The sequence below is a fragment of the Coregonus clupeaformis genome, chromosome 25, assembly GCF_020615455.1.
Source record: "Coregonus clupeaformis isolate EN_2021a chromosome 25, ASM2061545v1, whole genome shotgun sequence".
Lineage (NCBI taxonomy): Eukaryota > Metazoa > Chordata > Actinopteri > Salmoniformes > Salmonidae > Coregonus > Coregonus clupeaformis.
The window spans coordinates 26,203,984-26,219,956 of NC_059216.1; the positions used below are offsets into that span (position 1 = coordinate 26,203,984).

The 15,973-nt window shown below is 41.0% G+C and overlaps 2 protein-coding genes across 2 annotated transcripts; both read right to left on the bottom strand.

Moving 5' to 3' along the window:
- Window positions 1-853: 853 nt before the first annotated feature.
- Window positions 854-2,987, bottom strand: LOC121538919 (membrane progestin receptor beta-like). The gene is made up of 5 exons (XM_041847079.2): window positions 2,754-2,987; window positions 2,286-2,555; window positions 1,975-2,190; window positions 1,544-1,839; window positions 854-857 (listed from the first exon to the last, which is right to left on the bottom strand). The coding sequence occupies exons 1-5, from the start codon at window positions 2,985-2,987 to the stop codon at window positions 854-856; spliced, it is 1,020 nt and encodes a 339-aa protein (XP_041703013.2).
- A 2,208-nt stretch (window positions 2,988-5,195) lies between these two features.
- On the bottom strand, window positions 5,196-7,433 carry LOC121538920 (interleukin-17A-like). The gene is made up of 3 exons (XM_041847081.1): window positions 7,401-7,433; window positions 6,714-6,889; window positions 5,196-5,418 (listed from the first exon to the last, which is right to left on the bottom strand). The coding sequence occupies exons 1-3, from the start codon at window positions 7,431-7,433 to the stop codon at window positions 5,196-5,198; spliced, it is 432 nt and encodes a 143-aa protein (XP_041703015.1).
- Window positions 7,434-15,973: the final 8,540 nt, after the last annotated feature.

The following is a 15,973-nucleotide window of genomic DNA, read 5'->3' on the forward strand; positions in this document are numbered from 1 at the left end:
CCTTTGGTCTGATGAGTACAAATTTGAGATTTTTGGTTCCAACCGCCGTGTCTTTGTGAGATGCATAGTAGGTGAACGGATGATATCCACATGTGTGGTTCCCACCGTGTAGCATGGAGAAGGAGGTGTGATGGTGTGGGGGTGCTTTGCTGGTGACACTGTCTGTGATTTATTTAGAATTTATTTAGAACTTAACCAGTATGGCTACTATAGCATTCTGCAGCGATACGCCATCCCATCTGGTTTGGGCTTAGTGGGACTATCATTTGTTTTTCAACAGGACAATGACCCAATACACATCCAGTGCTGCATCAGATGACCTGGCCTCCACAATCACCTGCCCTCAACCCATTTGAGATGGTTTGGGATGAGTTGTACCGCAGAGTGAAGGAAAAGCAGCCAACAAGTGCTCAGCATATGTGGGAACTCCTTCAAGACTGTTGGAAAAGCATTCCAGGTGAAGCTTGTTGAGAGAATGCCAAAAGTGTGCAAAACTGTCATCAAGGCAAAAGGTTACTACTTTGAAGAATCTCAAATCTCAAATACATTTTGAGTTGTTTAACACTTTTTTGGTTACTGCATGATTCCATATGTATCCTATATCCTATTATTGTACAATGTAGAAAACAGCAAAAAATTAAGAAAAACCCTTGAATAAGTAGGTGTGTCCAAACTTTTAACTGGTGCTGTACATAAACTCTGGACTCCGACATTGCTCATAGTACAATTTTATTTTATTTATTTGGTGAATACAGGTCTGTGTGTTTGAGGCGAAGCGAGAATGTTGTAGAGGAGTTTTAGCATGACATCACCCCAGGGTCCTGAGTGAGACAAACTGTATCAAAAAATATCCTTATCTTCACAGACACACAATCACGCATGCACCCATGCATGTATGTCCTTTGTGTTCACAGTGGCCATGGCTTACTAAACCTGTATATGTGTCTGCATTCATGTGAGGAGGATCACATTGTTGAAAGATGCGTGCGTCAGAATGTTTAGTTTATTGTTTAAAAAATGACGTTTGAAACAGTGTGAGCCTAAACAGTGTGAGCCTAAACAGTGTGAACCTAAACAGTGTGAAATTGTGAAATGCTTCTCAATAGGAACATAGTCACAGCATGAATGTGCTTGGTGCAAAAGTGTTAATATTTGCTTCACAAATCACAACGCTCACTGCAGCAGATAGTAATGACAGTAGACACTGCCTCCCTATGGCCAAAGGTGCACACTACAAATGAGACAACCTCAACATATATAAGCCTATGATCACTAGTGGATTATGTTCAAAACAAATAAGTAACTATAAAAGCAAGATATCAAGTAATCGTAGGAAGGCCTTACAATGTATTAGAATTAATCGTACAATTCCCAAATCTCTCTCTCCTTCCTCTTTGACCCTTTCTTCCCCTTCTTTCTACCTCCCTCATTTATATATCTTCTCCTTCTTCAGACTCTTCTACATGGCCACAGCTGTCAGCATGCTACAGAACACCAGTTCTCTCTTTCTCCCACTCTCTCTCCTCTCTCCTTCACCCCCCACCTCAGCCTCCTCTCCACCCGTCTCCTCATGACCACAGCTGTCAGCACGCTACAGAACACCAGGACAGGAAATGACACGGCTGCCACCAGGAGGCAGCACTCCCCATACTCCCTCATCAGGGACGCCCGCCGGGACAGGAAGTCCTCAAACACAGCTTCCTGTTGGGTCAGTGTGCAGAGGGAGAGGAGGAAGTGGAAGAGCTGGTGCCCGTGGCCGATGATGTCATACCGCCCAGGAAAGAAACGCTCAGGCATGGGACAGGAGAAGAAGAACGCTGCCAGGAGAAACAGCAACACCTGTGTGTGACATCAGAGCGTCAGATTGTGCAGGATCCTCTCCCCAACCTCACTCTTCTCTACCTCTTATCGCTATCTCTCTTTCTTTTTCTCCATCATTCCACCTCTCTCTCCCTCTCTCTCTCTCTCGCTCACCTGTATTGCGTGTAGGGTCATAGCAGGGTCGTCTCCCCAGGTCCTGCTGACCAGTCTATGTGCCACGGGACTGATGTCTAGCAGGTACGCCAGACCGGTTGGCACGACCTGGCACAGCTTACGACGGAGTGGGTACGGATGGCGGTAACTGAGTTTGGCAAAGCAGCAGCAGGCACAGGACAACCAAGCCAGGAGAGCTGCTGCAGGGAGGAACACCTAACAGAGGAGAGGTTTGTTTGTTCCTTTGTTCCTTTGTCCACGCATTCATTCACTCCTTCACTCTTTGACTCCCTCATTCATTCATTCCCCACCTCTCCTACTCGACTGCGTCGCCATGTGGGATCAGAGCTGTAGAAGTATAGAGCCAGGGCACAGCCATACTGGTACACAGCCACTCCCACATAGTCCAGGAAGAACAGGGAGTAGTGGGCCAGCTCGGAGTGGGACTGGAGCAGGTGGGCTGCAGCGCTGCAGCACAAGTAGGTCAGAACAGACAGGACGTAGTAGACCAGGGGTAGACAGGCCAGGTCCAGGTAAAGACCCAGCCCGTCTGGTCCATTCAGGGTCAGGCCCACAAGACCCTTAGGACAGGTGGTGAGGTTTAAATACAAGGTTTAAATCTGCAGTAATTGTGTGGTATTATTTTGGACACAAATACGCACATACAAATGCATACATACAAATGCACACACCTACACCTAACCCTAACACACACTGAATTACACAAACACACACTCAAAATATTACCAAAATTATTGAATTACCCCTCCACACATCACAGCAAACACAGAGAACCTCAGCGCAACGCAGACTCCGGCCAGCAAGTGGCTCCACACGTTGAGTGTCTCATTGTGTATCTGGAAGAGGCTGAGGAAGTAGAAGCTCCAGGAATGGCCCACGAGCCGGTAGCCAGACAGGATGTAGGGCTCACGGAAGAGAGGGGGGACCTCAGTGTCTCTGACGGTGTGGGGGAGAGAAGACAGAGAGGAGAGGAAGGAGGAGAGGGAACTCATGGGTTTTAGGGGGAGGGAGACGGATATACTGGGCATGGTGGGATTGGGGGCAAAGGGAATGGGGGATAAGGAGACTGGGGCACCTGTGAGGAGGTTGGGGGTGAGATGAGGGGGTCTGTGTGTAGAGGAAAGGAAAACAGGTTGGTAACCGAGTTGTCATACAGAGTTTGGTAGATATGTTGAGGTGCATGCTTTGCCAAAAACATTGGTAACACAATAAGAGGTGTACATTATTTGTACATTTACAGACAGAACTGTCATTGGACAAACATCTCATGCCTCTGGTGTATCCTCTGCCATACAATGCGCCTCTTTCATATCAACCACGGGTACCACAGCAACCAGCTCAAATCAACATCAACAACATCAACATGCTGCTGACTAATCTGGTTACATATGCTTAGCATGACCATCACAAAGACAGACCAGGAATTCAACCTTGTGAATAACAGTTAGCAGCAAACATACTTTTAGATTTCTACTATAAACTAAACCAGAAAGCCCTGATGAGACATGTTAAAAGTGGATGTAGGAGAAACAAACTTAATAAAACTGACCTTTAAATGCCCCCTTCTAACACATTCAGTGCATTCGGAAAGTATTCAGACGCCTTGACATTTTCCACATTTTGTTACATTAAAGCCTTGTGATAAAATGGATTAAAATTGTTTATTTCCCTCATCAATCTACACACAATACCCAATAATGACAAAACAAAAACAGGTTTTTAGATTTTTTTGCTAATGTTTTATTACATTTACCCTTTACTCAGTACTTTGTTGAAGCACCTTTGGCAGCGATTACAGCCTTCTTGGGTATGACGCTACAAGCTTGGCACACCTGTATTTGGGGAGTTTCTCCCATTCTTCTCATTCCATTGGGTTCTTGGTCACCTCCCTGACCAAGGCCCTTCTCCCCCGATTGCTCGGTTTGGCCGGGTGGCCAGCTCTAGGACAAGCCTTGGTGGTTCCAAACTTCTTCCATTTAAGAATGATGGAGGCCACTGTGTTCTTGGGGACCTTCAATGCTGCAGACATTTTTTGGTACCCTTCTCCAGATCTGTGCCTCGACACAATCCTGTCTCGGAGGTCTACGGACAATTCCTTCGACCTTGTGGCTTGGTTTTTGCTCTGACATGCACTGTCAACTGTGGGACCTTTATATAGACAGCTGTGTGCCTTTCCAAATCATGTCCAATCAATTGAATTTACCACAGGTGGACTCCAATGAAGTTGTAGAAACATCTCAAGGATGATCAATGGAAACAGGATGCACCTGAGCTCAATTTTGAGTCTCAAAGCAAAGGGTCTGAATACTTATGTTAATAAGGTATTTCTGTTTTCGCTTTGTCATTATGGGGTATTGTGTGTAGATTGATGAGGAAAAACATTAATTTAATCAATTTTAGAATAAGGCTGTAACGTAACAAAATGTGGAAAATGTAAAGGGGTCTGAATACTTTCTGAAGGCACTATATACAACAAGTATAGGCTGCTGGTGAGAGAAGGAAAAAGGAACTTACCTGAAACTCTCCCTTTCTGGACTATCCCACCTCTGACTACTTTAACAACTCTGTGTGTATCAACATTTCACTCCCACCGATCCCAGACATCATTCCCTCAGTATAACAGTCCGGGAGTAAATACATCTATTTTGCTTGGCCCTCTCTCGCTCTCTCTCATACACTCACGCACGCGCACTCACGCACACACACACACACACACACACACACGGGTAACAGAAGGTATGTTCTCCTACCTCTTAGTCAGCTTAATAAAACAATGAATGTCCTTTTCTTAATGAATGTAAGAAATTGTTTCCAATTATGCTTATTTTCCTCCCAAACACAAACTGCAGACCACAAGGATTATCAGTCATGAGACATTCTTTAAATTGCAGTGAGATTTCCCTAATAACTTCTACTTCTGAATTTTCTATTCTGATGAATTCTACTCTATTCTCTTTCAAAAAGTATTATATATCAAAACGTTTAAGACAATTGTGTTTAAAAAAAAATGTTTTTATTGCTCATATAGAAAAGTGTCAATGGGGATCTTTTTCTTGAATTCTACTCAACTATTCACAGTCAATTATTCTGGCTTTGTGAGATAAACAAATGTTGGACCTCCCCGATTGCTTTAAATTAAAATAAAATACATTACATTTTCATTCAATTAAATGAATAACCGTAGTGTACTGCAGGCTACATCAATAGGTCCTTGCCCAGGCACAGGTGCACCCCACGGCCACAGACAGGAAGGAGACGCTGTAGCACTTCCTGGTGGCTGAAGTGTAGAGCACCAGGACATGCTGGTAGATAGGCACAGAGTTCTGCCCGTACTGGCTGCTGTTGGTGGGATAGCCACAGTACATAAAGCTGCACTCGGCCTCCCAGATGGTCGGAGGAATACGGTTCTCCACTGTAGTGGGTCTAGAGATGAAACAGAGAGAGAAGAAAACCACTTAACCTCTACGGGATCTAAGTCCCGTATAACGTGCGCTAATGTGATTAGCATGACTGTTGTAAGGAACAGAAAACTTTGCAGGACATAGACATGTCTTATATGGGCAGAAAGCTTAAATTCTTGTTAATCTAACTGAATTGTCCAATTTAAAGTAGCTATTAGTGACAAAATACCATGCTATTGTTTGAGAAGAGCGCACAACAACAACAAACTTATCACGGCAACTGGTTTGATACATTCACCTCTGAAGGTAAATAATGTACTTACATTCAGTAATCTTGCTCTGATTTGTCATCCTAAAGGTCCCAGAGATACAATGTAGCATAGTTTTGTTTGATAAAATCAATTTTTATATTCAAATGTAGGAACTGGGTTCTACAATTTGAACCCCTGCTGTCTCTGGCTCCAAACCCACCCTGCCCGGCCATCTAGATGTGTGAAAGTTAGTGTATAAGCTAATGATCCATCATGTATGACATTCCTGGGAGTGTGTAAACTTTTATATTTTGTATTACCATATAATTTTTGTATGTTCTCTATAGTTATGTACTTGAAAATGTATCAATTGACCAATTCGGCACATTTGGGCAGACTTGATACAAAATAGTCCAGTATTGCAATGCTTCACTGGATCAATCTGAAACGTTGCACACACACTGCTGCCATCTAGTGGCCAACATGTTAATTACTTCTAAACTGCAATATTAAATTGTGGCCTTTCTCTTGCATTTCAAAGATGATGGAACAAAAATATAAATAGAAAACTGTTTTTTTGTTTGTATTATCTTTTGCCAGATCTAATGTGTTATATTCTCCTACATTAATTTCACATTTCCACAAACTTCAAAGTGTTTCCTTTCAAATGGTAGCAAGAATATGCATATCCTTGCTTCAGGTCCTGAGCTACAGGCAGTTAGATTTGGGTATGTCATTGAAGGGATAGTTTTCACAGGCGTTACATAGAGCTTGTATTAACATTATAAAACAGTCACATAACTCCTATCGAGGTCAATATTTTTGAAAACTATTCCTTTAGGTACAGTATCAAATACCTTAGTGTGTGTGTTAATGTAAATTCACAGCAGGTAGCCTAGCGGTTTACGAGCATTGGGCCAGTAACCGAAAGGTTGCTGGTTCAAATCCCTGAGCCGACTAGGTGAAAAATCTGTCAATGTGTCCTTGAGCAAGGCACTTAATCCTAATTGCTCCTGTAAGTCACTCTGGAAAAGAGTGTCTGCTAAATGATTGAAATGTAACTCACTTCCAGGTCCAGGGGGACAGAGAGTGTGTGTGAATGTTCCCATTTCCCTCTGATTCCTCTGTGGGAATCTTGTAGTAGTCTGAAGGGATGGTCAGTGTGTCCTTACACCTCTCCTTTGTCCCCTCCTTTCCTTTCGCCATGGTCAGGCCCAGCAGCATAGACACACAGCACAGAACCTGAGGACGGGAAGAGATAGAAATACAAGTAAATATATTAGAAGTTATCTAACAAATGAATAGTGCTGAAACTTAAGCACAAACAGGCTGATCAAAAACCATGAGACAGAAAGTGTTCTATTTGTATTGTTATCAATTAAATGTATCAAAATGTCCAAATCAGATGTGATTCTGCCCTGTACTAATGAATACATTAGAGATGATGCAACCAATCCGTTTTTCGTTATGAGCTAAATTAATTAGTACATCACAAGTATATAGCATTAAAAGTATGGCAAATTAGTATACATATGGTAATCTTTACTAAGCAGCAAGTAGCCTATCAGGTCGCTGTTTTGAATCCCTGAGCCAACTAGGTGAAACATCTTTGGATGTGCCCTTGAGTGAGGGACTTAACCTTAATTGCGCTCGATAAGAGTGTCTGTTAAATGTAATCAATTGTTACATACAATTTTCAGTATCACAAAAAACCTTAGCAGTAGCTTTATCACATGCTGACTGTTATACTCACCAGGTACTTCGACATGTTGTATTTGAGCTCCATCTCTGATCTCTATGTCTATCCGTCACGTCTTTATGTCTAACTTCTGTCTCCGGGTGTGACGTATTTATCTGAATGCTTTGAGTTGAAAATCTGCATGTAATATTGAAAACACATAAAAATGAGATAATATCTCTGACCTGCATATATTTTCTGCAGATCTAAGTTAGTTGGCCTTATCACTAAATCTACTACCAGGTGCCTTCGGTGTGGAAACACCATGCAGAAATATGTTAAAGGGTAGTTACAAAATGTTGGTGAACTATCCCTTTAAGACTGGTTTACTGACATTGTGCATCCTCTACAAAAATGAAGTCTAGATTGTATAATTTCTTGATTATAAGAGCATATCATTTTGTTTGTGTGGCTCTGTATGTTCTTCATTGCTGATCCTGGGGACCTAGATGGTGTGCATGCTTTTGTTCCAGCTCAGCTCAGCCCAAACACACCTCATTCAACTAGTGAACTCATAATCAAGGTCTTAGTTAAGTGAATCACATACATGTATTTGTGTTGGCCTGGAACATAAGCCTTCACACACAGCAGCTATAGCACTAGGGTTGGTCATTCTCAACATATTTTTGAGTGCCAACCCATTACACCCCTTTGTTGATCATTCTTGTTGCCTGTTGCATGCATCTACCCTCTTATCTGTGTGATCAACCACATAGGCTGAACAGATATCAGAGAAGCAGCAGTTGTGTGATACTCCTACCTCCTCCTACACGGTTGTAGTCTAGTCATTCTGTACACTCTAGACTACACAACTACACAACAGTTTTACTAGCTATCTCTCCATCGAAACTAAACTCTGTTCTAGATAGATGCCTCCAATGATAGGGCATCCCCATGTGCTCTATACCACCCAACCACTGCACAGATGAGTGAAAGGCTGACTGCATCCAGCCACTGTCCTATTTTAAAACAGGCCACATCTACTACCTTGACAAGCCCTCTCAACCTCGGAAATGTTCACATGCACACAGTCAGATGCTGTCCCATGGAGAAAAATGTAGAGAGAGAGAGAGAGAGAGAGAGAGAGCTACACTCCCACCCACTTATCTTTCAGTGGGCATTGTGTATACGCACTTCTTAATCACTACTGATGCGTATCAATGTAGTGGAGGTATACATGTATCAATTAATAAGGCTGATGAAACGGATCAGAATGCTCAGTTTAAAATGTTGATAAAGTATTATTTCTTCACATTTTTGGCGCAGCAATGTGCACATAGCGGTAGGCCTATGCGCGAATGTTCCAAAATGCAGTGGTGGAAAAAGTACCCAATTGTCATACTTGAGTAAATGTAAAGATACCTTAATAGAAAATGACTCAAGTAAAAGTGAAAGTCACCCAGTAAAATCCTACTTCAGTAAAAGTCTAAAAGTATTTGGTTTTAAATATACTTTAGTATCAAAAGTAAATGTAATTGCTAAAATATACTTAAGTATCAAAGTAAAAGTATAAATCATTTCAAATGTTTTATATTAACCAAACCAGACGGCACCATTTTCTTGTTTTTTTAATTTACAGATATCTAGCCAGGGCCACGCTCCAACACTCAGACATAATTTACAAACAAAGCATGTGTTTAGTGAGTCCGCCAGATCAGAGGCAGTAGGAATGACTAGGGATGTTCTCTTGATAAGTGTTTGAATTAGACTATTTTCCTGACCTGCTAAGCATTCAAAATGTAACGAGTACTTTTGGGTGTCAGGGAAAATGTTTGGAGTAAAAAGTACATAATTTTCTTTAGGAATGTAGTGAAGTAAAAGTAAAAGTAGTCAAAAATATAAATAGTAAAGTACAGTACAGATACCCCAAGAAACTACTTAAGTAGTACTTTCAAGTATTTTTACTTAAGTACTTTACACCACTGCCAAAATGCAATTAGCAGGAAAACACTGTTCTAAAATGCGCACCGCACATGCAAGCGGACAGAGATGGGAATATCCGTTAGAAATGTAGAAAGAGGAGCGATAAAGATGCAACAACTATCATGCTAGACAATGAAATACATTTGAAAGAAAACCAATAGAGCAGGAGAACGCATATGAGGATGTCTTTATAAAATAATTGCCTACATGTTTCTATGGTGGGATTTTGGCTATAGGCTACTTTGAAGCAAGATAAGACATGCTTCATAATATGAAGTAAAACGTCCAGGTTTCAAACAATTAAAGGAACATGAAACATATTTAGATGCTAATGATAGGCCTAACCTTCTGGTAGATGGAAAGGCTTTCCCAAAAACCTGCTCAATTAAACGTTAACTAGCTACAAAGTAACCTATGCCTACATGGCAGAATGATATAATCTACCTGGCATTTGCATCAATCCGGTGGCCATTTGTTTTGCAAACTTAATCTCATGTGCTACAGAAATGCTAACCAAACAACAATGCTAGGTGCCTGCACACTTGAATTAAAGAGTAACTACACTAAAATATCTAAATATCTTAGATTTTTCCCATACCTCAAACTGGTCTCCTGAAGTGGTTTAAGCGTTGGACTTAGAACATCTAATTTTGTTGTTTTTCTACACTACCGGTGAAAAGTTTTAGAATACCTACTCATTCAAAGGTTTTTCTTTATTTGTACTATTTTCTACATTGTAGAATAATAGTGAAGACATCAAAACTATAAAATAACACTTATGAAAAAGTGTTAAACAAATCAAAATATATATATTTTTTGAGATTCTTCAAATAGCCACCCTTTGAAAGTTTCTTAAAGTGCAGTCGCAAAAACCATCAAGCGCTATGATGAAACTGGCTCTCATGAGGACCGCCACAGGAATGGAAGACCCAGAGTTACCTCTGCTGCAGAGGATAAGTTCATTAGAGTTACCACCCTCAGAAAATGCAGCCCAAATAAATGGTTCACAGTGTTCAAGTAACAGACACATCTCAACATCAACTGTTCAGAGGAGGCCTTCATGGTCGAATTGCTGCAAAGAAACCACTACTAAAGTACACCAATAAGAAGAAGAGACTTGCTTGGGCCAAGAAACAAGAGCAATGGACATTAGACAGGTGAAAATTTGTCCTTTTTGAGATTTTTGGTTCCAACATCTATGTCTTTGTGAGACACGGTGTGGGTGAGCGGATGATCTCCGCATGTGTATTTCTCATCGTAAAGCATGGAGGAGGAGGTGTTACCACTTTGCTGGTGACACTGTCTGTGATTTATTTAGAATTCATGGCACACTTAACCAGCATGGCTACCACAGCATTCTGCAGCGATACGCCATCCCATCTACAGTGGGGGAAAAAAGTATTTAGTCAGCCACCAATTGTGCAAGTTCTCCCACTTAAAAAGATGAGAGAGGCCTGTAATTTTCATCATAGGTACACGGCAACTATGACAGACAAAATTAGAAAAGAAAATCCAGAAAATCACATTGTAGGATTTTTAATGAATTTATTTGCAAATTATGGTGGAAAATAAGTATTTGGTCAACAACAAACGTTTCTCAATACTTTGTTATATACCCTTTGTTGGCAATGACACAGGTCAAACGTTTTCTGTAAGTCTTCACAAGGTTTTCACACACTGTTGCTGGTATTTTGGCCCATTCCTCCATGCAGATCTCCTCTAGAGCAGTGATGTTTTGGGGCTGTTGCTGGGCAACATGGACTTTCAACTCCCTCCAAAGAATTTCTATGGGATTGAGATCTGGAGACTGGCTAGGCCACTCCAGGACCTTGAAATGCTTCTTACGAAGCCACTCCTTCGTTGCCCGGGCGGTGTGTTTGGGATCATTGTCATGCTGAAAGACCCAGCCACGTTTCATCTTCAATGCCCTTGCTGATGGAAGGAGGTTTTCACTCAAAATCTCACGATACATGGCCCCATTCATTCTTTCCTTTACACGGATCAGTCATTCTGGTCCCTTTGCAGAAAACAGCCCCAAAGCATGATGTTTCCACCCCCATGCTTCACAGTAGGTATGGTGTTCTTTGGATGCAACTCAGCATTCTTTGTCCTCCAAACACGACGAGTTGAGTTTTTACCAAAAAGTTCTGTTTTGGTTTCATCTGACCATATGACATTCTCCCAATCCTCTTCTGGATCATCCAAATGCACTCTAGCAAACTTCAGACGGGCCTGGACATGTACTGGCTTAAGCAGGGGGACACGACTGGCACTGCAGGATTTGAGTCCCTGGCGGCGTAGTGTGTTACTGATGGTAGGTTTTGTTACTTTGGTCCCAGCTCTCTGCAGGTCATTCACTAGGTCCCCCCGTGTGATTCTGGGATTTTTGCTCACCGTTCTTGTGATCATTTTGACCCCACGGGGTGAGATCTTGCGTGGAGCCCCAGATCGAGGGAGATTATCAGTGGTCTTGTATGTCTTCCATTTCCTAATAATTGCTCCCACAGTTGATTTCTTCAAACCAAGCTGCTTACCTATTGCAGATTCAGTCTTCCCAGCCTGGTGCAGGTCTACAATTTTGTTTCTGGTGTCCTTTGACAGCTCTTTGGTCTTGGCCATAGTGGAGTTTGGAGTGTGACTGTTTGAGGTTGTGGACAGGTGTCTTTTATACTGATAACAAGTTCAAACAGGTGCCATTAATACAGGTAACGAGTGGAGGACAGAGGAGCCTCTTAAAGAAGAAGTTACAGGTCTGTGAGAGCCAGAAATCTTGCTTGTTTGTAGGTGACCAAATACTTATTTTCCACCATAATTTGCAAATAAATTCATTAAAAATCCTACAATGTGATTTTCTGGAGAAAATAAATCTCAATTTGTCTGTCATAGTTGACGTGTACCTATGATGAAAATTACAGTCCTCTCTCATCTTTTTAAGTGGGAGAACTTGCACAATTGGTGGCTGACTAAATACTTTTTTTCCCCACTGTAGTTTGGGCTTAGTGGGACTATCATTTGTTTTTCAACAGGACAATGACCCAACACACCTCCAGGCTGTGTAAGGGCTATTTGACCAAGAAGGAGCGTGATGGAGTGCTGCATCAGATGACATGGCCTCCATAATCCCCCAAAGTGAAGGAAAAGCAGCCAACAAGTGCTCAGCATATGTGGGAACTCCTTCGAGACTGTTGGAAAAGCATTCCAGGTGAAGCTGGTTGAGAGAATGCCAAGAGTGTGCAAAGCTGTTATCAAGGCAAAGGGTGGCTATTTGAAGAATCTCAAATATAAATTATGTTTTGATTTGTTTAACACTGTTTTGGTTATTACATGATTCCATATGTGTTATTTCATCGTTTTGATGTCTTCACTATTATTCTACAATGTAGAAAATAGTACAAATAAAGAAAAACACTGGAATGAGTAGGTGTTCTAAAACTTTTGACCGGTAGTGTATATAAAAAAGTGTGACTTTGAGAGTAAAAACCTGTGAATTTCTGACTCAGTTGATAGCCTCATTAATCTGTTTCAATAGTAGACCTAATATTAGCATACTTGCACAGTACAGCATGGGTTGGCCTGACTGTGAAAGACCAATATGGGATTTATCATTTTAGGTCATTTAGAGTGTATGTCAATGTTTCTAATATAACTTTTCACACAGGGCACCTTTCCTTCGCCAGGCAGGCGAAACAAAACAAACTGGCAACAGACAAACAGAGAACACAGGTATAAGTACACTGGGGATAATGGTGAAGATTGGCGACACCTGGAGGGGGGTGGAGACAATCACAAAGACAGGTGAAACAGATCAGGGTGTGACAATACCCACTTATCCAGGCACCACTACACCACTGACCACAACCTTTTAAAAGAGACATACTACTGTTCATTATCTTTGGATCTTACGGGTATTGTACATTACTTTCCTTTTATGGACCTCACCAACTTCCTGTGTCTTTCCTGCTGGCCCCGCCTCTTATTGTTATGTCACAATCTGTGTGATGTGGTTCCTAGCTTCCTCTGATGTGGTCTGGTCAGAGAGTGTCAAGGTGTCGTTCTTAATCTGCTGCTGTGACTCAAGAGAGTCTTACTTGTGGGAAGTGTATCAGCGCTTCTGTGACCCCATTTTATCTAGAGAGAGGATGTGTGCATGTAGACAAATAAAATGCTTCTGATATAACTGCCACCCATGATACAACAAAATACAACATAGAAAAGTCATATGATATATATAAAGTGACTCACCAAAAGTCAGGAAAGTGCAAATATATTTGTGCCCTGTTCTGAGCTCTTGATTGACCAGTGTCAGCCACATATACACAGGTGTAGCCCTTTCCTGCAGTCAAATGGCCTAGTGGCCTCATGGGTGGAATGTTATTGAAACATTTCATAATTTCATAATTAATACACTTTTTTTTTTTAACAGAGTTTCTACGTCAAACGGTTTAGTTACATTTCAGTCTTCTGTGAGGTATATAAATTGTAAAATTGGAATGCAAACTCAAAATTATGGTATAGGTGTCTTCTTTTAGTAAGCCCATAACCATGTGTGTTAGGTGTATACTTTTGTTTCAGAGTAGATATGTTTATGACTACCAATAAACACCTGATTTAACCCACTGCAGTAAAAGGTTAATTGATACATTGGCTAGAAAGTGCAGTAGTGCAAAAATGTGACGTTTCACAATTATGTTTTTGGGTGTCCCCCCCGTGATTCCTGGATATTACTTAGCCCACGCTGGTTGGCTGTTAGCGGAAGTGGAGGAAGCAACTTCAGAGATTCCTGGATGTTTAGAAACCCCCATGTAGGTTAACCCATGGCCTGACATCCACATTTCCATTGACAGTGGTGTCCTAGATTGTGTTGACAGAACAAAGGGGGGAAACTAAGTCCTAGAAGATCTGAGCCACATCAAAGCCAGTCAAGTCTTACTGAAGTACCTGAACTCTCGCTCCGAGATCCCTCCCTTTTCATTGCTTCAGCTCTGAGATAGCGTAGTATAGCTTTTATGTATCACGAACTGGATATCAAACGGTTTTGCAACTAAGAGAATATGACCCTTTATTTCAGAAAGGGCTGTAAATCACCCACCTAAAGGTTTTTCTAGTCTCATCAAATGAATCAAACCAATTTGGCTGGCCTGAACTCAGTCCTTTGCTCTGACTCTAGGAGAACTTGCCATGTCCAGGCCCGCTATTTGGGACATACTGTGTTAGGGTTCAACCTTGTAAGGTGAAATAAATCACTCAAGATACATCTACCGATGTAGGATCTTAATTTGAGCCAATTCTTCTACAGCAGGAAAATAATCTAGCAGCAACAGGAAATGTGAATTATTATGTGGATTATAATTAAAGGACATGTTTTGTAGAGGTGAATACATTTTTCGTTAGGGCAAATCAACTCTGACCTTTTAAAATAGAAATTACAAACTAGAAGCCATTTTAAACTTCAAATATACTACAAGTTTGCATTTCCTACATTCAACCGCAGTGTCTCGATATCATGTTCATCATGATACATGAGTGCATCTCAAGAGGAAAAAAACAAAACCATGACAAGGCAAGAAATGTGAGGATGGAAACTCACAGTGTGGTCTATCTGAACCCATGGTTACATAATGATCGGCATGATAATCCAGGTCAGTTGCTGGTTCTATTTGGTTCTGAGTGTTGAAGCGTGGGAGCATCAAGAGCGAGGAAGCATACGGTGTCTATATACATATAGTTGTATTATTACTGTGATACATAATTTTAAGCACATGACCAAATGAACTGAGTTGATCTAAGATAATATAATCAACAACAAAAAAGTCAGTAGACTCCTATGGCTATGACAATCACATGGCTTGACAATGGCTGTTTCAACTGACATACTGTTGCTGTGACATGGACATCTTCATACCTATCAGAACTATTGACACAATCTGGCCCATAACCATACAGCTTCCCATGGCTGGCTGGTTGGCTAATGTCAGTATCAAATTATTTGACAAACGCTTTGTTGAGCCCTACATAACACTAATGATAATAATGATAATACGTGTCATTAACAGTCTTTTGCAACTGACTTTGTCATGGAACAAAGTTATCTGGCCTACTATGGACCCCACAATGGACTTGAAATTCCCAAAATATGACAATAAGATTTCTGTAGGACTTTACTTGACAGTCAGTGTCATAACACATTATGACACGTCTTAACCATGTCATAATATGTCATAACAACTGACATAACTTGTCATAACCTGTCATAATATGGTCATAACACTGTCATGACCGATATATTCATACCTGTTGTAACATATATTGCCTTATTTTATGTCTGGTTATGACACCTACATAAGAGTGTCAAAACCCACATTTATTCAAATAAAACATGTCCCTGCCAAGAAGTTTCCTTTTGTTTGAAAGTTTGTTTCTTAAATCCTTTCTTGTTGTTGTAATTAATTATTTCCAGTCATGTTATTTTTCATCATATTTTAAATAACTTGTAGGAAATAAACTTTATGACACTATCAAGAAGCATTATGACCATCATAATCATATAAGCCAGATAGGCCCATCACATACATGTCCTTATGTCAGTCATCAGTCAAAAAGAGGGTGTCTTGTCCTGCTCCTGAAATATGCTCCTGCATTCATCCCAGTCATCAGCAACAGAGCAT